This window comes from Agelaius tricolor, unplaced genomic scaffold, assembly GCF_023055355.1.
Source record: "Agelaius tricolor isolate 1412-34295 unplaced genomic scaffold, bAgeTri1.0.p SCAF_14, whole genome shotgun sequence".
Classification (NCBI taxonomy): domain Eukaryota; kingdom Metazoa; phylum Chordata; class Aves; order Passeriformes; family Icteridae; genus Agelaius; species Agelaius tricolor.
Window position 1 is genome coordinate 9,376,719 of NW_027269274.1, and position 23,664 is coordinate 9,400,382.

Here is a 23,664-nt window from a genome sequence, read left to right on the forward strand (position 1 = left end):
AAATTTCTTGATGGTGATGGCATTGAGCTGACTACCTGATAGAGGTGGAAGTTCTTTCCCAGCAGGGTTATCTTCCTTGCCACGTTGACTGGAAACAGCGAAGATCCCTGGATTCCCTGCACACAGGGACATGCATTTGGACCCCAGCTAGTCTCTTCTCTCTGAAAAAAAACCACAGGACACAACCCCTCCTGTGTGCTGAAATACCAGATTAGCAATCTGTAAGAAAATTTCAAAGAGTTACAGCCTTAGACTGTGAATTACAAAAGGCCAGTAACTTACCTCCTCCCAAAACTCAGGGGCATCATACTGATAATCGAGGTCAGGGTGAAGGATCCTGGGAAAGTCAGGGACATCCCTCTCTGAAGAATCACCATCACCCGACAGAAGAGTAGAAGCAGAGAAAAGAGATGTGTCATTCTCAGCCTGCAGCAAATCCATCCAGTCCTCTGTGTCCTGGAGCTCTGTGCCTTCCTCCAACAGCCACTGTGGGGGAGCTGATGTTGGGAGCCCTGAAACAGGGAGCTCAGTTCCTGGCAACCCAGGAGCATCATCGGAGACAACAGGGCTCCCTGGCACCTGGCTGGGGGTCTGGGGAGATGAGATGGCAGATGTCAGTGCCTCTGTGGTAGGAAAAGGACTTAGAGGCCACTTGAAACTCGTGACATGAGGGGAAGGTGTTACAGCTGCCACTGGAGACGTGTGCAGAGGGCTACCCCCGAGCGTGGTGGGTGGGTCTGTGTGCTGGGCCTCCTGGACTGTGGCTGGCCCTTCAGTGGGCAAGGCTATGTGATCCAAGTTCTTAGACGGGCTGGAGAGGACAGATGCAGCAGGAGAAGTTGTCTCTGGCACAGTGACAGGTTTGTCTGCTGGAGGTGGCAGCGGGGCCTCTGTGGCAGCCTGCAGAGAGGCGCCCTCGGTGGGCAGGCTCAGGTGGGTGTAGCTGGGGCTCTGTGCCGGCTCCGTGGTCGCCTCCCAGGCTGCGGAGGGCGTGACATGGATGGGCTCCGTGTGGGGCACAGTGCTCGGGCCCACATGCACAGGGGTGGTGACAGGTTTTGTGGCCATGGTGGGGACTGTGGTGGAGGATTTGGTGAGGGGAGCAGCTGAAGAGGGATACACACTCAAGGCTGGGATCTGAGCCTAGAAAGAAACAACACAGTGAGAAGAGAAGAGAAGAGAAGAGGGAAAGAAATGAAACAGAGTAAAACTCAAGCAGAAAAACACTCTGTATGACTTCCCATAGACAAGACACTGTTCCACCCTCTGGATTTTAATGAGAGCTATATCTTGTACCATCTTGTGCAATGGGATTGGGGAATGTTCACAGTGCAGAAGATCCAGCAACACTCCCTCTTCACACAGATGCCTGCACTGTCCTCCTCTCAGAGGGAGGTCTGCTAGTCTTCATCATCCACAAAAATGCAAGGCCACCTGTGACAGCCAGACACTGAGCACGTGTTCCACCTCCCTGCCAGCTTGCTCTTGTCCTTCCACTTTGACAACACTGGCTGCATAACCCCAGGATAGTGACCTGCTTCATCTGATGGTACTTCCCCAGACACCTATAGTATCTATCAGGGATGCAGAGCCTCATGTCACTCCAAGGAGAGCTCCTCTTTGCTCCAACAGCTCATCTCCTTGTTTGATGTGACTGACAGCTGCTATTTTACCTGAGAAGAGATCTGACCCACTGAGGCTGTGAGAGCACACAGGACTAGGACTGAGCAGGAAACGTACCCTTTCATTGTAGATAATGGTTCCCTCCTCACAGGTTGCTTTGTGGGTGCAGAGGTGCTGCTGGATGCACCAGTTGCATCCCCAGAGACTGCTCACACACTTCTGGCACCTGGAAGAATGACAGAAGAGCAGCTGCTAAGACAGAACAACCCAGAAAAGGACTGCCACCCTCCCTAAAACTACAGAAGAGAAAAAGCAGGTGCTCACGGTGCCGATTTCCACAGCAGGGCCACTGCAGCACAGTCATAGAAAGAGAAGTCCACAGAAGCAATGAAGATGTCATGGAAACGCACTACAAGCTTTATGGTGACATGATCTGAAAATGAAAATAAAAATTTCTTAGAAATGGAGCCCCTACAAGTTTGCCATACTGTTAGGAGACGCAGCATGCTTTAGGATAGACACTGTCAAACACTGAGGCAGATTCCCTTCCATGCTTTTAGCACCTCAATCACTGGATTATCCTACGGACACTAAAAACAGGTTGGACAAGTTCAACAGGAGTAGTTTGTGACAGCTCTCGCCAAGCCATGGGAAAGAAGCCTAGTCTGAAGATCTGTCCACCTTTATCTCTGTAATTCCACTGCCATCTCTGTATTACAGGAAGAAGTAACATTGAGGCTCAAAGCTGATTGCCTTCTTTTGTCATCCAAAGGAAAACGAAACCTTAGAACTGATGTGCCCTTCACATGCCGCCTTTACCTTGAGAGCTTTGTTCTATGACCAGACTAAGAAGTGAGTCAGGGAAGAGGTTTATAAGATTTGTAATCTCACTTCTCACGACTGAAGGCTTATCTGCTTTAAAATCCAGGTCTCACATCAATTACAACCCTCAGGATAGCCCTGTTCTCTTTGGGAAGAGACTGTCACTGTTTTCTGTAGACCAAATAGCTGCAGAGATGGTCAAATCTTACTGCAGCTGATAGCATCAGCTGGAAGGAGATATTTTGCATAAGACAGTACTAGATCAGCTTATTAATCTTGTCCCAGACAAATGCCTTCAACCTTAGAGTTTGTTACTAGTTCTCCAAATAATGGAAGTATACTGCATTCTCTGCTCAACCCCAGGAGCTGCTGGTTTCTCTTAGGCAGTTTGCAATAAAAGCAAGTAACAAGAACCTTGTGCATTGTTCCTCTCAGAATGAGATTTCAGAGCTCCTCTTGCAAGCAATGTCTAGTCACAGCAAAACAATCAATATGTGAAGAACCAGTCAGGTCTAAGCTGGGTTCCTGACAGGATGGCAAGGGAAGCAGTATGCTAATAAAACAGTGATGGGGGGTGTATTGAACCCTGGATGTGCAGAAAATAAGGGTATATCCTATGCAGCTGGAGGCTGGAGTCACTGCAATACTGCCAACTCCTATCACTGTCACAGAGGTGATTGCATTTGGCAGTGGTGGAAGGGCTAACACCTCCCAGGATTTCAGGGTTATGACACCATATTTATAAATACTCCTTTCTCCAGAAAGGCCATTATTTCCCATGACTGCCAATAATACTGTTTGACAGTACAGAAGATGAGGTCGAGCACTTGCAGACTGAGAGCAAGAGTTTGTGCTACTAACTTGGAGTTCAACAACTACACATGATGGATGAGCTGGTATGCAACCTTTAAAATAAAGCTGAAAAATGGCTAATATTTTAGTGAACTGGGGAAAGTACTATAAGTAGGAATAAGAAAGTGTTGGTATCTGAGGCCCTAATGAGATCTCATTTAGAAAACAACGCATGAATCTGGTTACCAGTTTCAAATTCATCTTAGCAGAGTACAGAAGCCAGAGAAGGAATAACAATACAGTGAAGGAGAGAAGAAGTCTGAGAAACAAGAGAACATGAAGAAGAAGCTGGCACAGTTAAACAGCAAAGCTCTGTGCTAGGAAGGCCTGGCCATAGCTCACTGAGTGGGAGAAGCACTGCAGAAGCAAAGGGACAACGCAAATAGATCAAAGGGACAGAAACCATCCACGAGCAAGCTCATGCCACAGAACAGGAGCCACTTGATAAGTCTCAGACAGAATATGAAAGTAATGTAGGAAAGGTATCTTGCAATAAAAGCAAGGCTGACTTACAAAGGAGTTGATAAGAATATCTGAAGCCTAGAATAATGAGAACTAGACTGTGGCTTTATCTACACTGATTTTTCACAACTGTGCTTACATTCAAGCCCATACAACTACACAGAGAAGCAAATCCTGCCCACTCTGCTTGCAGTGGCACTGCATGAAGCCCTCTTCCCTCTGCCTGACCACCCTGAATGGAGATCTGGTGGGCTTGTTCCAGACTAAAGCAGTGTGAAAGCCAGGTATTAAAATGCTGCAAATAATATTGAAAATGAAGGAGTTTGAATGAGTGTGTTAGCTGAGTTCTGGTGTCATGTTATGTCCATGGAGATTGCTTCATACCTATTAGCCAGCTGCATACTTGCACAGAAAAATCTGTTCAGCCATTTAGGTGAATGGTGTGGAATGTGTCCCAGTGGACACCTGCCTTTTACTTCAGATGAACAAGCTCTTTGAAGAGATCAGCTCATCAGAGCTCACACTGACAGGCTGGGTAAAATCCAATGCAAAGAAAACAAATGGAGAACTTTCCAGGTTCTTTAGAGTGGCCAATCAGCAATACTCAGCCAGCTATTGTTCACAGGTGGACTGGGTATTTTCTAAGGTTATGCCGCATTGCAGATTCATTTATATCTTTAAGGACTCTTCTTTAAGAGACTTTAAGGTCTCTTCTTTCCTTTCCTTATGTGTACTTCCTTCTCCCATTACATGGATTTTGAGAAGGCTGCATTTTGCTTGGTTTTAATAATAAAGCAATATTTATGAGAGTTTTCTCCCCAGATTTAGGAAAAAGCTGCCAAACCAGCCACTCTCTAGACTGCATTTCAGATCACATTCAGATTTGCATACACCCCTTCAAACAGGCTCTCCTTTCCAACTATCAGAGTTTGGCACTGGAATTTGGCAACAGCCCAAAATAGCACAGGATGTGTGTGACACAAGTAGAAAGCAAACAGATATTATGAGGAATGAAATGAACACCTGCTGACAGTCCACATACATTCATGGCTGTTAATCCTTGGCAATATGATGGCCTACAATATACTTTCTTCCAACAATGTTATCAGAGCTATCATGCTCCATTTAAAGCATTTCACTAACCTGTTCCTGTTGGCAAAGCTGGTGCTTGGCTGGGATCTGGAGAAGGGCACATGATTCCTGACTCTGTCAGAACTGCTGGGCTTTCATAATCTTCAAAATAACAGGAATAAAATTCTTCCTCACGCAGAGAAGGTAAGTCCGAGATGGCCAAAAATATCTGTCAGTTCAATAATAACCAGTAAATAATTTGCCTTCATTTAATATAATGTTCTTGTTCTGTTTTTTTCAAGAATCTCATAAAGTAGTTACCTACAAAAATGCTCATTTTCCTATAATGTCTCCTAGGACTGACTGTTCCATTCATCATCTCTTGCTATTCCTGAACTGAACTTGGCATCCCTCCAGCAACTGACAACTTCCCCCACTGCCCAAGCCTCTAGCAAAAGACAGGTTCTTGCCACCTCCTGACACAATGACAGACTTCAAATCACTCCAGCACCTTCTTAGCTTTTCTGTCAGCTATCACATCCCAGACAGGAGCTGTAATTTTGGGCCACTCCTTTCAGGCCTTCCTGACAGCAAGTGACAGAAACACTGAAAGCACAGACACAGGCACCTTACAGATACCAAAACAAGGAGGATCCCCATCCAAGCAGGCACCACATACTGCAGAATACCCAGTAAATCTTAGCAGGCAAGGACACTTAGTTTCAGAGAAAACAAAGAAACAACCAAACAACTGAATTAACAGCTTGGCTGCACCAGGAGATAAGTCCCCCGTGTGAGGCAGACAACATGCCTGTAGGTTCAGTATTTCAGCACCCCAGTTAAAGCAACAGAAAGACTTGTGACTCCTTAGTTTGCAGAGGACTTTTTATAAGCTTGAGCACCATCAGAGGATCACTACCACTCACATTTCTCTTTTCCTCTCTGCTGATGTTGGCTGGAGTTAGTGACTGGACAGACAGACACTGCTGTGTAGAGTTAAAGCTCCAGAGCCACTGCTCACTCAACCTGGACCGCAAGCACTCAGAGCGACGGCTGCACCTGCAGGGAAACAGCAAGGAGCCCTGTGAGAGACCTGAGCAGCAGCTTGTGCTTGGCTTCCAAGCAGACACTGCCTGTCTCAAGCCTAGCTAGACTCTTGGGGAAGCTGCTGCACAAACCACTGAAGTTCCAGCCTCCCACCACCTTCAATAACAGGATGAACTGTTGTGAAATTATAGATAGGTAAGCACTTCTTGGGCTTCAGGGGTCATGAACTAATTCCTGTGACTTTCTACTGGGAAGCAGAGCCAGCAGGCAGACACAGACACTGGAATAAACCATGTCTCATTAAGCAACATCAGTAGGGGAACAAGTAGTGAAAGAGTGCTTAAATAAGACACCAGAAGAAGAGACAAGATAGTTTCTCTAAACTTGCAATGTGGTAATTTGAGCTGAAGTCAGACTAAAACCAGGCTGAAATCTAACGAACAGGTGAATCATGAGTGGTGCCAAAGACCCAAAAAGCAATGGAAATATGCCCCTGTGTGCAGCTGCTATTGCTGCTAGCAGTGTTTTAGGGAAGCAGAGAGAAGAATGTTAACTTAGAGCAAATATCCTATAAAGGAACTAAAAATAAACAAAAGCTAGACACAGATATAAGGAAGAGAGTAAGCAGAGACAATCCCTAGGCACTCTCCCTCCAAAATCCTTACAGTGAAGAGGGATCTATCTTACCTTCCCTGAAGGACACACCAGCCACAGTAGGGATCTTTCAGTGCCAGACAGGATTCACAGTCCAAGTACAGGGAACATTCCGTTATGGGAACCTTTACCACCTGTCAGAGAAAGAAATAAAAAGTGGAAAACACAGCACACACAACAGAGCTCCCAGGTCATTGGCTTCTTATGCCTAACTAGCAAGTCTCATCATCTTTATGCTCATCAAAAAAACTTTTTGATCCACAATTTCTCCCCCCTTAAAAACAAACAAAATGGGAACAAGTCTCCAGAGCCCATGTGAACGGCCATTTCACACATTGGTGAAGGACATCTAAGCATCAGGCTGTAGAGAGACATTGAGGAAAGCGAAGTGTATTGCTATTCATTGGTTATTCTGCAACCCATTTTGCAAGGGGGAAGTTGTATTTAGTCATAAAATTGCATTTTAACAAAGTGAATTATAGAATAGCTGACTGAATATCATCCACTCTTTTGCTTTTCTGGACTCTGTCATATGAGATGATCTCTCCTGACACACAGGTGACTGAAGCTGGAGACAGCAGCTACGGTTGAGGTCTCTGAATCCATCTGCACTATGGCCCAGCTCTACCTGGCAGAACTATCATTTTGACTGAAGTAGACCCTGAAGCTTTGATCAATGTGGAACAAGAACTTTCTGCCATCTCAGGGTAAATTTTACTTGCAAAATTCTTCTGCTTTAACTTACCATCCTTGCTGATTTCAGCCTCTTGCCCTCTTTAATCTGCTACTACACTTCAGCTACTTTGAAATACCAACTTCTAATCCCAGACCTATTACTTTTGCTAAGTACATTATTTAATTTGCATATTTTAATTGGCAGAATAACTACTGTTAAGGATATATTTCAGATTTCCCTAATCTTCTTCCACTCACAGATTTCAACTCCTGCTTTGAAGTGTTACAAATTTTACAAGTATCTCAAAGTGCACTGGGGGAGTAAAGGGAAGCAGTGGCTCTCATTTGTTGTTTGTTCTTTCCTTCAGACTAGCTCAAGGACTGCTTTCCCTTTGCCAGGAGGATCCTTTTCTTTCCAGTTCAAGGAGCTGATACAAGTGGTGGTAAATATCCTCTCAAATAAAGTGTCCATAGTTGGATTTCCTACTCAGCAGACACCAATATCTCAAAAGCCTGAGGCATTCAACACCTCTTCTCCTCCAACTGCCTCTAGGCACAAATAGAATTACAGAAAGCAGGGGTAAAGAGAAAGGTGCATCACATGGGTCCTTCCACAGCCTGATTTCATCTGCAAGACTGTTATTATATCCCTGGTCAGAGAACACCTCTGCTATCTGAAGACATTTCCCACACATTTCTGCTTTTTGTAGGTTACAGAAGAACAGTGTGATCTTTTAACTGATTAAAACCAGAAGTGACACAAATCCTCTCTTTTCTCTTTTTAAACTCCTGCAAAACCAAGATGGGTCGCATGTGAACCCAGAGGCTTTCTTCTGCTCAAATGGAGATGCAAACTGTTGTCCAAACAGTTCCTGCTCAACACAGGAATCCAGGAATTGATGGTCCCTTGTATTCATGCCAGCAGAGCAGCTTTTTACAGCCTGCAGTTCACATTCCTCCATCACTGCTGACACAGCCTGACAGACTTCAGAAAATGCACACGCAAACAAGCCACGGATTAGGCTAACAAGGCTTTCTCCATGCTTCCTCCAGCTTTTGGGAGAGGTCAGCTCCCATTTCTGTAAGAAGACTGGCAGGCAGCTGCTGCCCAGCACAGGCTTAGCCAGGTGCAGCTCCTGTGCCTCCCCTGCTCCTGTCAGCAGTTTGTCTGGACATCTAGTGTTTTCAGCTCCTCTGTGAAAGGATTGTATTGGTCTTACCATTGACTGGGTCATGACAAAGAGGTGCTCCTGCAACTGGTCGAACAGCAGGTCTCCACTCACCATGCTGTTCACCTGGATAGATACTGAAGCGTAGGTGTGTGCCTCTCCCTGGGCTCCCAGGTACACCTGCAAGAGAGCCACAGTTGTGAGCAGGCAAAGCAGCACCACAGCTGGGGGCACCTGTTCGACAGCAGGAACAAACTGGAACTGCTGCTGTGAAGCACGTGCCCAGAAATACCTGTGCAAACCATGTAGGATGCACCAGCCTTGCTGCTGGCTCAGTGCAGGTGTAACCAAAGCCAATGTGACCACGTTTGGGGCGTTCACATTTTCCACAGGCAGTACAGGGTGAGAAGAGACCATCTGATAGTAACGATCTTTAGTAGAAACCCAACTTCCCAAGGAAAAAGAAAAACTGCCCTTTTCCCCTTTTACCTGAGCACCCCTGGTTAGTTTAATTCTTTTTGCTGCATGCAGATCATACCTTGTGCAGCCTTCCTCTGCTGTCTCCCAGAAAAGCAATGGTGTGGCCATCTTCCACATTCACTGCCACAGCTGTCAGACGGGCCTCAGTTTTCTCCAGGAGCGGGGCAGCTTCCAAGGGTACCCGGCTGGCCATAGGGCTGGGAGTGTGGTCAGAGCCACAGGGGTAGGCATACAGGGTGTCCTTTTTGGAGGAGTGAAAGGAACAGGAAAATCAGTACCAAAAAAAAAAGGTCCAAAGAATGTTAGCACATGAACACTTCCCACCATCCCCCTTCTACCCAAATTCTCCAGCAGCGAATTCAGCTTTAACCCCTCTAAGCTTTTTTACTGAGGGTAAAACCACCCATATTTTAATAATTAGTTTAGGTATGTTGGCTGTCTGTACCCTCACAGAATCCTGCAGACATTTCAGCCAGTTCATTCAGCATCAGTAATGAAATGCATTGAAACTCCCTCAAGTTCTCCAAAAAACATTGCTGTTACATGCTGCCATGATACTGCATTGGGGAAGATTAATTGTGTTCTTTTGAACAAAGGAAAAAGAAGAGAATTTCTGTTTCCAGTGCAAAGCCACCTTGAGACAAGTTCCACCTCAAACAATTTGCATGGTTTTGCTGTAACACCTGCAAGTTAAATTCTAAGCCTGAAGTAGAATCCCAGTGCATCAGGACATACATAAACACAGGGTGGGACACAACCTGCTCCAAAGAGCTTACTAACTGCACTTAGGAATCAGAGAGCACATACAAGAGACATCATTGCACACTGCTTCAATCCTTCTAAGTCTTGTGAGAGCGAACATTAACTCCACTGCTCTGTGCAGAAACAGTCATTCCTCTGTTCCAGTTAGTTCCCTCCCAGTGCCACCAAACCTTCACTTACTGCATTCTAAAGAAGGACAATGAAAGCTGCAAACTTATTTACTATTTGTTGTGTGCAGAGAAAAGATATCCCATTATGATTCATCTTTTTCCTAAGTAACAAATTCAGTCTTGTCTAGGATAGTTCCTGTGTTGCTTTATATCTTTCTTGGTGCCTTGTTCCATGTCCATTTCAATTTTACAGTATCCTTTTGGAGAATGAATGCAGGATTGTTCACTCAACAATTAGTATCTTAAACACCATTTTTTAATTGATCAGTGTCTTGTCTTCAAACAATGTGGCTTGTGTAAATTCAAGATTTTCATCATGAAATCCCTTATGGATAATGTTTTCACTCTCCTCTCCAGCCCCTTTACTAATTACTCTGACAAAGCTAAGCGTGGAGCAGCACATTAACTGTGCAGTCCATACTGACTCCAGCTCTCTCTCTTGCCTCAGGCAATGTGGTTCAATTTAGACTCCCTGTGAGCAGCATTACATATTCCTTCTGCCTGATGTCTGTGGCTTTGCATTTGGCAGCTCAGGCTGCGCGGTACCAACCGGCACCAGGCAATGGAGCTGCCCCTGTCAGAGACCCATGATAACAGCACATCATGGCATTCCTGAGGTGTCTGCTTATCTCCACTCACTGATCCCATGAAAAACCTGGCCCTCTCTCTCCTCTCCTCCCATTTATCTTTTTAAAAAAAATTTCTTTAATCTTTTTTTTTTTTTGTGTGTGTGTGTGTGGTTTGTGTTGTTGTTAGCTTTGTTTCTTTTTTAAATACTTGACTACTTCCTGGAGAAACTAGAAGCAATCGGCAGCTTTTAGTAAGGTCTATGGAAATCCCACATTAAAATATATTTAACCTGCTCAGCTCTGTTCCCTTCTCAAATGCATTGTTATCCTAGCAGGGAAGAAAGGCTTGACACAGCAGTCCTATTAACAAACCATGCCAGTTAGACTAGCATTGCTTTCAGTCCAGTGCTTTATTGTTTTCCTTTCAAATACTACTTCAATTATTTTTCTGCACACTTGGTGTAAGGTTCTGACAAAGTCTGAGGAGGCTATAGCTTTTAATGATTGCTAGTTCTTACCATCCTCTAAACTAGCATTCATTTTTAGTAGTATACATTTTTCTTACCACCTGCCATTTGATTTTTAAGCTTCTTCCAATCATCTTCTTGTAACTTCAAGACTTCTATTTCTCCAGCTATCCAATTCCTTTAAGATTTATTAGGAAGCAGGCCACTGCCAACATTCCACGCTCCAAAGCATTAAGTGCTTATTTTGAATGGGATTCTAGGTATCTTTTGCAACCTTTGTAAAAATTCTGAAGCCTAATGACCCCACTACTGGCTGATTTTTCAAAGACTGCTTAAAAAATGTCCACATACAAGTCAGAAATATTTGTAAGCCAGTCGTGCTCAGCACTGCTGTTGCCTTTATGTGATGCCAAGGGCAAGTCACCTCACACACAACATTTATCTACCATAAACCAACATGACCTGTGCAAGCTCTCTCAGCACTGGCACAGCCCAGCCATGGCCTCTCAGGGCCTGTCTGTATAAAGTACTTATATAAATTTACATAGAAGCTCTTTGAATTGCTTGCAATGAATAACATCTTGGCAACGTTGCAGAAAATGCACTTGAGGAATCATCCAGTGTCTTAATGAAATGCAGCAGCTGCTGCTGTGAATTCTGCTGTGTGTATCCTATCTGCACAGGTAGGAAACAACAATAGGACAAGCTATATCTATGCATGAAGAGGACTGAAAACAAAAGGGCAAGATACATGCCTTGAAAACTACACCCACAGAAGACATGCAGCCTTCCCAAGCCTCGTAGAAATGTTTCACACTTCCAATTTATCAAGTCACTAAACAGCATCTACACAGCCTCCTGCATCTCATAAGTAACGAATGTCCAGCAAACTGAACAAATGAACTGGGTCTGAAATTCTTATAAAAACAAGCTGGATTTGTTTTGTCTTTTTTTTCCAGTTCAAGAGATTGTATTGAACTGTTAAACTCAATTTTAGCCTCCCTTTTTAGGCTGAAACCCAGAGGCAAATCTAAGGGAAAGGGCATACCTTATGCACTAGTTGGTTTGGAGGCAGAAAAATGTGAAATTAATTAGCATTATTCTTACATCCAGCACAAGCTGCCACCATTGAAAAGAAGTTAAAACTGTTCCTGCATAAAATGTCCATTGACAGCCACTTTGACTTAGCCCTGACTGAAGCAGGCTGGAGCTGGCACAGACCTTTTTACATGATGTTGGATACAATGTGAACGACAACCGCTACCATGTGCTGAATGGTAAAGGATCGGGTTTGTTAGGATATTTACATTTCATTGGACACACTTGTTAATAAGACATCACAATATGGTCAGCCCACTCAAGCCAAACCATCCAGCTGGGACCCTGGGATCACGTACCAGGAATCACAGACAGACTGCCTGTTTCTACCACCCTGTGCATCCACTTCTCCATTGGATCAAATGGTATAAGGGTACTCTACATCATTTTGAATGAAGGATTCATCTGCTCATACCTGTTCAACATTTAACTCCCTTAAGCTCCCCTAAAAATCACTTGTCATTCCATGTGGCCTTTCAAAGGACTCACAGGGTATGCCTAATAAATGCAGTGAAAGCAGGACATCAAGCTGGGCAGTCTCCTCCTTCACAACTCTTACATACTCCTCCTACCCTCACACTCATCCTGCTCCAAGTCTGCTCTTTACCCTTCCCTTGTCCCACAAGTACTCTACAGTCAGCTTTAGCTACTGAAAGGAAAACCATAATTTTAAGACTGGTTTTGAACCACACACCCAACCCCAGAAACTTCTAAAGCTCTGTGGTAACACTTTGCTCCTTGCAGCACGAGTTTGGGAAGAGGCAATTCTCTGGACAGCCTGTTCTGTGGAGGGAAGACACAAGATAACATACTGCTCTGCTAAGGACCTGAAATACCCTTGGTGCAAACAGGCTGCTCATAGTCACAGAGCCTCATGCCAGGACACTGCATCCAGGAGAGCACTGCTGCCGTGTTTGAATCGCTGTCCCTGATTTTGCAGCCAGTGTGGCTGCCAAACGGTGAGAATTCAGGGTCACAGCCACTTTAGGTCACATTTTTATCCTGCAATATCCCATCATGCTTTTGTGACTGAACTTAAAGGATTGTCACCTCTTACAGCTCTGAAGAAAAAGATCCAGCTCAGGAGAAGCTGAGCCCAAAAGTCTGCAGGACTAAAGCAGTCTATAGGAAACTGGGATTTTTCACAGAATCACAGAGTTATTAAGGTTGGAAGGGACCTCTGGAGACCATCTAGTCCAACCCCTCTGCCAAAGCAGAGTCACTTAAAACCTGTTACACAGGAGCACATCCAGGAGGATTCTGAACATCTCTTTGATGACACTTGGTTTTGCTAATGTTCCTTTTTGTTCCTGAGTGCCCTTGCAGGAAGCTGTTGTGAGGTGCACTTAACCATAAGCAACAGGGACCCAGCACACCCCTTAAATTCCCTTCCCAACACACAGGAACATGTACACATGCTCCTCTCCTTCCCTGCAGTGCAGACCAGGAGATGACACAGATAAAGAATGACTTGAACAGCAGCTTCAGTGCTCTTGCCGGGTATTGCCACAAGACAGGCCTCAGGGCCAGGTCACACCAGATGCTCTTCCCACTGCCACATACAGTTCCTCTCCCTCTGCAAGGAATCCTGCCCATGTGGGGCACAACAGACTGAGCCCAAAGGCTTTTAACCCAGATTTCAACATCCATCTGTGTTAGCAAGATAACTTCAGGAATGCAGAGCAACACAAGAACACGCTGCAGACTGCTCAAAAGCACAAAGCCACTTACCGCTGGCAGCTGGACACAGTTGGAACTGACATCATACTCAATATATGCCACTTCTGTCCCTTCTTCTGACTTCCCATCTCTCATGTAGCAAACATCCCTAGTCCAGTTGGTGAGGCGATCCACCTCCTCCATTGTGTAGACACAGAGTGCAGACTCCTCGCTCAGTTTCCCAGAGGAAGCCTGCCAGGCAGAGAAAGCTGCGAACAGCACCTCGCCCTCGGTGTTCAGCTGTCCCTGGGCCAGCTCCTTTCCCGGCTGGGTGACATAGGCTGCTTGCAGCAGGCTGTACGTATTGGCTTTGCTCTGGCAGAGCAGAGGTAACTCCACGTACGAGTAATAGTGGGAGTCATCCAGGCAGATGCGTGAGATGTAGGTCTTGTACTCACGTGACTGGGATTTGAGGTCCCGCCGGTAGAAGAGGAAATAGACACTGGAGTGGTAAGTGAAGGATTTGATGAAATGGTGGTTGTACTCTGACAGCCGGCCCACAGCCAGTTTTGCTGTTTCTTCATAGGAGAAAATGGAGTGAGAGTCTGTGGCTTGAACATCCCCTCCGTGGGCCCTGAGATTCCGGGTCGTGATGGGAGGAATTCCTCCTCCCACTCCTCGGCTGGTGTACCCTCGTCCCACGAACAGCAAGGGCACCTCATCCTTCGAGTAGGCGATGAGTCCCACCGTGGTGATGTTGGGATCATTGGCAGCCACATACTGAGTGTCACCAGGGCTCTCCGGCCGGAAGAGGACGTGGTCGATGGACTCCAGGCTCCTCTTCTCACAGATCCCCTGGTGGACGCTGCCACACACGATGAGCTCCTTCTGCACAGTGTTCACCAGCAGCAGCTTGTTGTGATTGTCAGTGTGGTGCGCCTGAGGGCACTCCAGCTTTGAGACCGGCGGGAGGCAATCCTTACTGTCCAGAACTGGCCCAGTCTGAACCATGTTCTCCAACAGCAGGTCAGACGTCAGCTGAAAGAGAAAGTTGGTGGCCCCCAAGTAAATGGTCCCAGATTCCAAGTCCATGGACAGGTGGAGGAATTTTGTAGCATTGTGTGAGAATGTGACATACTGCAGTCCCCGTGGAATTGATGCTCCCAAGAAACAGAGAACAGGAAGGAGGAACGTTCCCAGAGGCATGGTAAACACTCTGCAAGAGAGGAAAGGCTGTTGTAACTCCTTGGAGCCAGAAGTAAAGACTTATATTCAAAATCCTTCAATAACACCCACAGCAAAAGGCCTTCAGGAGTATCAGAGATTTAATTCAGTCAGATCCACACCAAGATGACAGGCACAGCATCCTCAGGAGAAGATGCAATACTGCAAGTAAATGCAACATTGAAGCTGATCACTACTCTTCTAACATCAGAAAAAATTACTGAAAATCTAAAATTTACTAAATCTACATTTAACTCTACTCCTGCACAGCTGAGCTATGATGCTGTATTGGAAGTTCACTAGGACAGGACCAAATCTCCATAGGCGCCAGGATGTTGCATATGGTATTAATGAGCAACACCACAGTAAAACAAACCACTGTCTAAGACAAACACAACCTGCAGGACCATTGCTTAAATAAACTGCAGCTGAGATCCAATTTGGAGCAAACTTACAAGCCCTTCACTCTGTATTTGATCTAGATATCATAATTAAACCCTCTCTTTGTTATCACTTATGGCTATCAACAGCCTCTTGTGGGTCTAAGGCTGTTCCACCCGTGCTTCAGAAGAAACCTTCCCATGCCATCTCTGCCACTGAGCATCACCCACCCAAGCAGAGCCTGGGTGCCAGGATTAAGCCTCTGGAATATCAGTCACATCAGCTCCTAGCCTCCCCTCTGGGGCTACCAGTCTGCCCCCAGTCCTGCCAAGCTAGACCCTGTGGGACCCCATCTTCTTGGAAACTCACACAGCACATCCAGGTGAGGGGGAGATCACCTTTACCCGTTCACCTGTTACTGCACTCTCTGGGGTAGAAGTCTCTTACTGGCACTCATTTCTCCACTGCACTTCTCCCAGTACTGTGAAAGGTGATTTAAACATGACTGCTTTGTGGACAATGCTCCATTCTTTTTCATGTCTCAAAGTGCAAGCAAGTCCAGGGTAGATGTTGGACAGACCCAGGGAACCACCAGACTTGTTCAGGTCCTCTCCAGGAAATATTTAGACCAACTCCTTTTGAAACCTACTGTGATCCACTCAAGCCATGCCATGGATGGGAACAACTGCTCTGGACAAGATGGGGAACCCCACAGCCTGGTGGAAATGTGGTAATAAGTACCTGCAACATTTAGATTAACACTTTCCCCATGGAGAAAGGGAAACAGCTGCAAGTACTCAATAATTTACTATGAGTACCACCTCATTTAAATTGAGAAGTAGGTGGTGATGCAGCTGTGAATCTATTTCCTTCCACCCCTCCCTCCCTCTTGCAGGCAGGGTATCAAAGCTGCACAGAGCTGCACAGCTGCCAAGCTGGGTTGGAGACTCCGTGGAGCTGATGAGTACAGTATCTCCTCCAGAACTGCCCTGTAATCTGCTGTGCTCATTTTGGCAACTCAGCTCCTCAGGGGTGATATTAATTTTGTAGTTAAAGTTAAGAAAACTATCATCACTTCCCTCCTAGGGCATCAGCCCTCTCGGGTCTTCCTGGTCGGCTCAAAGTGATTTAGCTCAGAAGTGCTTAAAGCACAGAGGCAGAAAAAGATCTGCAGCATTTCAAGAGTAAACTACTCCAGCATTTACTGCAGGACTTAACCAATTTAGGCCACAAACTTTTCAAACTATAAACTGTGTCTTAAACTCATTCTATACAATGCCCAGCACACAATGTGCAGAAAACAGTAGCAATGCTGAGAACAATAGCTGTAAGACTCTAGATCCATCTTCTACTCCCCTGCTATTGCAGAAAAACCCCCAGAAGTCTGCTTTCCTTTGTCAGTAAAACTGGCATCTTTGCTCTACCTAAAGACCAGTTGAGAGGATTAGTTTACTTGTGAAATCCAGCGGATGGAAGGTATTATAAAAACAACACTTTATTAAATATAGGCTTTGTGAAGCTCTGGAAAAGCTCCACTTCACATGGTTCTTGTAGGTAAGTAGGCAGCACTGTCAGGATATGCCCAGGCACAGGAATGCTGGCTCTGGGCTGGCAGCTTTCCCCCAGAGCACACAGCCGCTGATTCACACCACACCAGCGCCGTGTTTAGGCTACGTGCACACTGGGGCTTTTGTTTGCCCTGATAATGGACACTTAGTGCTTTCTGCTTCAGAGCTATGAACACACTCTGCTTCACCCAGACTGGCAAACAGCCCTGAACTACCCTAGGAGTCCCTTTTCCAGAGTGGTAAGCTAGTGCATTGTAGCACCTGAGAGAAACCTTCACCGTGTGGGAGACATTATGTGGAAAATCCAGCAAGAAGATACACACAGACTGAAGGAAGGAGATCTAATTTGACTCTATCCCCTCAGATCAGCAGAAAAGATCTTGCTCCAACTCCAACATGTCAGTTATTTTTAATGCTTTTTCATCATTTCTATTGGAGAGAACTTGGTTTAAGGAACCCCCTAACCACACAACTGTCTCTATACCTCTGCACTGCCATCATGCAGATGTCATGATGGCTTGTTGTGCAACTGTCTGGAGTCTCCTCAGTTTCAAAGCTGAAAATGCCTGCAAACAAAACAATAGGCTGATGGCCATCCAACAGCAGGAGCTTGACTATGTTCTGTACAGCAACAATGACATGGAGAAGAGAATCTTTGATCTGGAAGCAGCTGAGAATCACAAGACATCATTATAACTACACCACTCTGAGGAATCTGTAATCTTCTTTTCAGCTAATGCAACCTTCCTCTGCCAGCACTTACAAAGTAAAATGGGCATGTGTCTCCAGGATTTATGGATTCTGAAACAGTGGCTTTCTGGCTAGAGGTTATGCCTACAACTCTGCACAACTCTGCTCCGTGTCCCACAGAGCCCCACTGGCAACTGCCAGGGCAGAACTAACCAGTACTTCAACTCACATGACACAACTCCAGCAACATGGATCTTGTTACAAGCTCATCGATCTGTATTTGAATCTACCCCAAATGTTTCACTGAAAGCATTTTACCTATTGGAGCACCTCTACTGGAAAGAGGTTGGAAAAATCAACTAGTCTTTCATTCCAGCAGACCATAATCAGATCTTGCTATGGTCAAGGCTCTAACATAAATCTACTCTTCTTTCAGTCACCAATATTCCCCTGGAAGTCACTTTGTGAAGAGCTAGTCCTTAAAAGTGATTCAGATAAGAAACTACTGTCTGGTCCTCATGACTCTGTGAGAACAGAGAAAACAAAACAGAATGGTAGTACAGCATGTTCTGCAGGCTGGTTCTAATCACCCTGCACAATGGATAAACACTGAATATAGTGCTCTTTGTTGCTCTTTGCTACAAAGACCCATTAGCAAATGAACTTGCATTTATTGCTAGGTGAGCAAACATACATTAGAAATGAGCATGACTGTGTAGCTATCATAGCTGGAAGCATTTGCACCCTACATGAGAATAGAGAGGGAAAAAAAAGCCAGCAGTGTGTTTTGATTCCATTTTCCAAGTTGTTTCTCAAGCACAGCCATCACTGTCTTTTTTATGCTTGCCTTTCAGTTAAGCCCATGACAACCTCTCTGGGAGGACAGGAAGGAGGAGGATAACCTACATTTAAATCTGATGGTTTCATGACAGGCTACACTACAGAGCTCTTTATGGATTTACTGAACCGTTCTGCTTCCTGTGCTCACTGCTAGTGTATAACACAGCTGTTGCAGACAGATTGCACTAAAAGTGTGTAGCCTTTAATTAATTCTGAATGCAATTGCCAAGGTTTAAAGATTCATTTTAAATATTCCATTTTTTTGATGAATTCCCGTTAAACAGGAAAATGTTCCAGACAATACTCTGAACATTGCCTCTAACTCATCGTAAAATATTAATATCCAAATAATACTGCTGAGTTTCATTTATTTAATCTGGATCACAACAGAAGGGCTGGAGGATTAGTCAGTTCTGCCACAGAATATTTATATCACAACCACGTAATGGCAACCAGTAACATTAAAGCAATAGCACTATTGTGTTACTCAAAATTTGAAGTAAGATCGTGTTTTCTGTAGCACTATTTTTACCTCTCTGACCTCACGTATCCCTCTGAGAAACTTTGCTTATTTAATAAAGAAACAAACCCAGAACTCATTTGGGCACATTTTAACAGCGTATCAACACATAGAGATTATTCCAATCCTCCCAGATTATTTCCCTAATACCACATTCTATCCTCCAAACATAGAGAGGTCAGTTAATGTTCCAACTTCTAGGCTATATTTAATACTCACCACCAAACCCAGCAAAATTAGCCTTGGGAAAAAAATAGGTCTCTAAAATCTGCACCTGCAATTTCCACCTTATCGTTTGCAGAGCCAATCCACAGTGTGAGCACTAAAAGATTTAAAAATTAGAAACACCATTCTTCCAGCTGCATGATGACCCTTGTGCTCCAGCACATTCAAATGGCCCAGCAGCAGGAACATGACCACTGCTAGGTTTTCTGCACAAAAGCCCTGAATTATAGCCCCCTTCTAAGCTTCACATGCTCAACAGAGACTTGCTGTTTTCTGCTGTGAAAGATGGCATTCCCATTAAATAAATAAATCTTCTTTGAGTCTTATTTACTACTAACCAGGCCAGTTCCCTGCTCTGTTGTTTAAGAAGACTTGCAGCAAAAAGCTTCAGCAGAGATGAACACAAACCACTGTTTTCCAAGTAAAATTGACCCCAAGGAGAATCCCAAGTTCAAGCAATCCTATCAGAGCAGGACTGGCACAGACAAGGGAGCTCTGTTATACCAGATGTGAATAACACCAAAGCTGAGGTCAAAATAACTTATTAAAAAACCTCAAACCCTTAAAGACAGTATCAAATATGAAATGGCAAGGTGGCAGAAATTCTGTACTACAGAATTAATAGCATTCTTGGATAAATACTTGGGAAAATTATGTTTTCTAAATCCTTGATAGTTATTGCTGAACACTACGAGGTACCTTTCTGGATGGTGATTGAAGTTATACTAAAAGAAGGTTTCACAAAATATTGTCAACTATGTGATAACTTCAATAATGCTCGTGCATTGCTCTTTGGAAAAACTGAAGAAAGTGCTTCTACCTCTCTGGGACTACTTAAATATTAATTTCAGCTGTACTGGAATTAACTGATGATAGTGAATAGGTATTTCCTCGGAACAGCTATAGCACAACCAAACTTCATCCTTTCACTGATGAAAATGTGTTATAAACACTAAGCTTCCAGTACAACTAGCTCATGAAGTGTTAATGATTAATACAATGTTAAATAGTGAAATTTTTACAAACCAAGACCAACTACATAAACATTTACAAGGAATATAAAGTAACCACAAGATGCTTACTGTTGAAGAAGCTTTCTTCATGTATACACTATCATTGCAAATCAAGGATTGACTTTTCCACTTTACCATCCTCTCAAACACTAACTCAATGTGAACTCAAGACCACGTTGCATGTGCATTTTTAAAAGGGAAAATCAAGCCAGCTGGTAGTTTCACAGCATCTTAACACAACCAAAAGATAACGTTCTGCTGGTGTTACACATTTGAAGATTAAAGTCCTTTAGGATCTGCTCCAACTTTCTGTGTAATCAAAAGAAAACCACTGAACATCCCTTCTAGCCCATGAGCTCCTGACTAAAGTCTCCTCATGGTATCAGGATTTTTTCTTAGGGCTCCTAAGTTATAGAAACTACCACCTTAACCCAGCAAGCTGATGCCTGAGGGTTCTCTACCCCAAGTAAAATGCCTTCTCATATTGTCTAACTTGTCACAAAATCTTCCAACTCAAAGAAGCTTCTAGTCACTTTTTGCATGAACAGTTTGAAACCTAATCCTCCTTTTTAATCCTCCTTGGGCAAGAAGATAAAGACAGCTATTCTAAGTCTGACAGAGGTCCACCTACACAGAAACCCTAGCTGCAGTAGCAGACAATAATAGATGCCTAAGAAGTAGACGAAGGGCAGACAAGCATAATGCAATCCTTCCCTTAGACATCCTGCCAGCTTTGAGCTTTCCCAAATCACAGATTGCAGCCACGTGTAATCCTTTGGATGGATACATTAAGTGGTCTGAGCTTCTTCAGTCAGAAAGACTTAATTTTCCTAGTAGCTCTCTGGTCTCATCCCAATTTGTCAACACCCTACTTTTTTAGCTACCTGACCTGGATAAGCATTCCCTTTTGACAGGACCTGACCTGGACAGGCCACTCCTTTGGCTGACACTGCACTCAAATGTTATTTTACCCAGTTTGAACCCACCAGTTCTCCATTTACTCATGCAAGAACTCCTTGATCTTCTAGCTGCCACATCACATGTTACATTTGCATCAGTGACTTAACTTTCAATTAGGGAAAAAAAAAACCTAGTTAGGAAAAAAATATCCCATTCTCTTAGAGTATATCCAAAGAGCCTAGACAGGTTTACAGCTATAATAAAACCCTGTAAGGAAAGCAGGGCACACTGAAGTTAGCCATCCAATTGGCTCTGCTGAGCAAATTCTTTGTTTCTATGATAATCTACATAAATCTAAGCCCATCATTCCACATAAAAACAAATTTGCTTCCATGACTTCAGGAAGTCAATTATTGCCCAAAATATAGATGAATATGGGGAGCACAGAGAAACCTCTTCAGCATACAGGAAATTCTAAGTGCAGATTTCCCATTTGTTTAACTGAGATCCAAGAGACAATTTTTAATCTGGTTAATATTAACTAAACTGATTTTAAAAGAACTGTCAGCTAAGACTCTTGAAAAAAAAAATTAACCTATTGTGGAAATAAAGTCACAGTCCCTATCATGATTTAATAAGTAGTTAAAGGACAGGTGTTTCCTTGTCAGATGTGGGTTATCAGTGAGATCTGCCAAAAACTTATTCTGCAATCTGCACTGTTCAGTACATTCACATAAGATCTGAGAAGACAAATATGTCTAGAAGTGGCAAATTTTATTATTAAAAAAAGTTCAGTATTGAGTATGTAAGCAAAAAGGCAAATACAGCCTGTGGGGTAATTAGGAAAGAAAACACGTATCCCCATTATGCTGTCAAATGCTGAAGGCAGTTCTGATTCCCACATCTGAAAAAGGAGACAATAACAAAAGGGACAACAAAGATGACCAAAAGCATGGAGCAGCTTCCATATAAGGAGTGACTGAGCAGAGCAGGACTTTGGACAGACAAAGAAACAACCAGGGAGAAGATAAGGAAAAGTCAAGAGGTCTGAAACATGACAGTGTCAAGATGAAAAACGTGGAGTTATGGATGGAGTTACATGGTTATACTGCCATATTTTACAATGCAGAAATTAGAGAGCACTCACCAAAAGTTACAGACAACTTTCCTAAGTCAGCTCAGGGACATCGTCACTGGATGTAGAATATTTCAAATAACATTTAAAATGCATAATTAAGCTGTAGAGCTCACTGCTGTAGGATGTCATGGAGACCAGAAACATAAACAAGTGAGAAGAGAGATTATTCAAATTAATGGAGAATAGATACAGTCAAGATCAGATGATGAGATACAACTCCTCATGCCAAGCAGGGCCCTAAACTGATGATGGTCAAAAGCTGGGAGGCAAATCGGGGTGAGGAAAAATTGAAAAAAAACAAACCCTAAAACAAACCCACCACATTATACATGCCCTGTTTCTTACAATCCTCATTAAGCATCTGCCTCTGGATCTTGTCAAAGGCAGGACACTGAGCTACACAGAGCTTTGCAATTTGCCCCAGGATGATATTCTATTTAAACTTCTATTTTATGGTACATTTATAGACTTTATTTATTTTTAAATATTAAGAATGTACTCCAGCCCTGCCTAATCACATATTTAGAAGGCTGAAAGCCTAACCCCCCTGGCTGTTTCTGAAGGCAGTACCTCTCATGTTAACATTCAGATACCATCTAACTGAATCCTGACAGCGCAACACAAAAGTTAATGCACACCATGGGAAAGCAAACCCAGGGCCAGAGCCACAAAGCACAGAAGTGGCAGATCCAAGTTAAGTGCACCCACAATCCCTCTTTCAGGAACAGCTCTTCCTTGTCTGCCAGAATTTGATGGAAACTCCTCACTCAGAGGGAACACAGCAGATCCGTGTGTGCCGTCGGAACAGCCAAGCCTTGGGCAGAACCACGACTGCTAAAAGTAGGTCAGGACCATCTGTTCTAAGCAGGGAGAAAGGAAAGCTGGAGCACACCAGACTGTTTGGCCAGGTATTACAGAAAACCTTCATCTGGGATTTCATCACTACTTCAAACAGATGTGATTCATATTTTACCGGCCTCCACCTCAAACAAGGCACACCTTCCCGACCACACTGCCCTCCCTGTCATTAGGGGCACCTCTCCCAGCCTCGGCCAGGATCCTCCTGTTCTCAACTTTGGCTCCACCAGCTACAAAAGCCAGAATCCTGCTCTGCCATAGCTGTTTTGTGCCAATTTCTATAAAGCAGAAATGTCCAGCTGCTTCATCCCGAAACAGCCAGGACAGCACACGATCTCCACATAATCTCTTCTGCCTTAGAGTCTATTTTGCTTGGCAGGATGCCCTGCAGAAGGGAGAGAGAAAATCTCTGCAACCAGCACATGCTTCCCAGAGGACAGGACCATGACCCCTAACCAAGCTCTCACAGAGGCAAAGGCCACACCCCAAGGCAAGTTCTTTTGGTTCCAACCTGGCCTTGGAGTAACCCGGCAAGAGAGGAGAGAAACTTCAAACATCCTCTGAAACTCCTGCGAAAAAGCATCAGTCCTACACTTTCATTCCAAGAGGAAACCCCACGGTTTCCATGCCAGCATCAGCCCTGCAGGTTTGCACAGTGGAAGGGAGAACAGAGGCTGACCACAGGAGTTCATGCCAGCAGTGGTACAGACCACAGGCAGACACACAA

At 44.3% G+C, this 23,664-nt stretch overlaps 1 protein-coding gene across 5 annotated transcripts in view; it reads right to left on the bottom strand.

Annotated features, from left to right (window-relative positions):
- PLXNB1 (plexin B1) overlaps positions 1-23,664 on the bottom strand; it is a 77,281-nt gene that overhangs the window by 24,698 nt on the left and 28,919 nt on the right. For all 5 annotated transcript variants that reach the window (XM_071439571.1, XM_071439570.1, XM_071439572.1 and 2 more), the window contains 10 exons: positions 13,653-14,796; positions 8,914-9,096; positions 8,427-8,555; positions 6,565-6,665; positions 5,757-5,889; positions 4,903-5,059; positions 1,948-2,056; positions 1,741-1,849; positions 283-1,143; positions 36-161 (listed from right to left, as the gene is read on the bottom strand). In XM_071439571.1, the coding sequence (XP_071295672.1) occupies positions 36-161; positions 283-1,143; positions 1,741-1,849; positions 1,948-2,056; positions 4,903-5,059; positions 5,757-5,889; positions 6,565-6,665; positions 8,427-8,555; positions 8,914-9,096; positions 13,653-14,786 (3,042 nt within the window). In that variant the 5' untranslated portion in view covers positions 14,787-14,796. The remainder of the gene's footprint in view (positions 1-35; positions 162-282; positions 1,144-1,740; positions 1,850-1,947; positions 2,057-4,902; positions 5,060-5,756; positions 5,890-6,564; positions 6,666-8,426; positions 8,556-8,913; positions 9,097-13,652; positions 14,797-23,664) is intronic.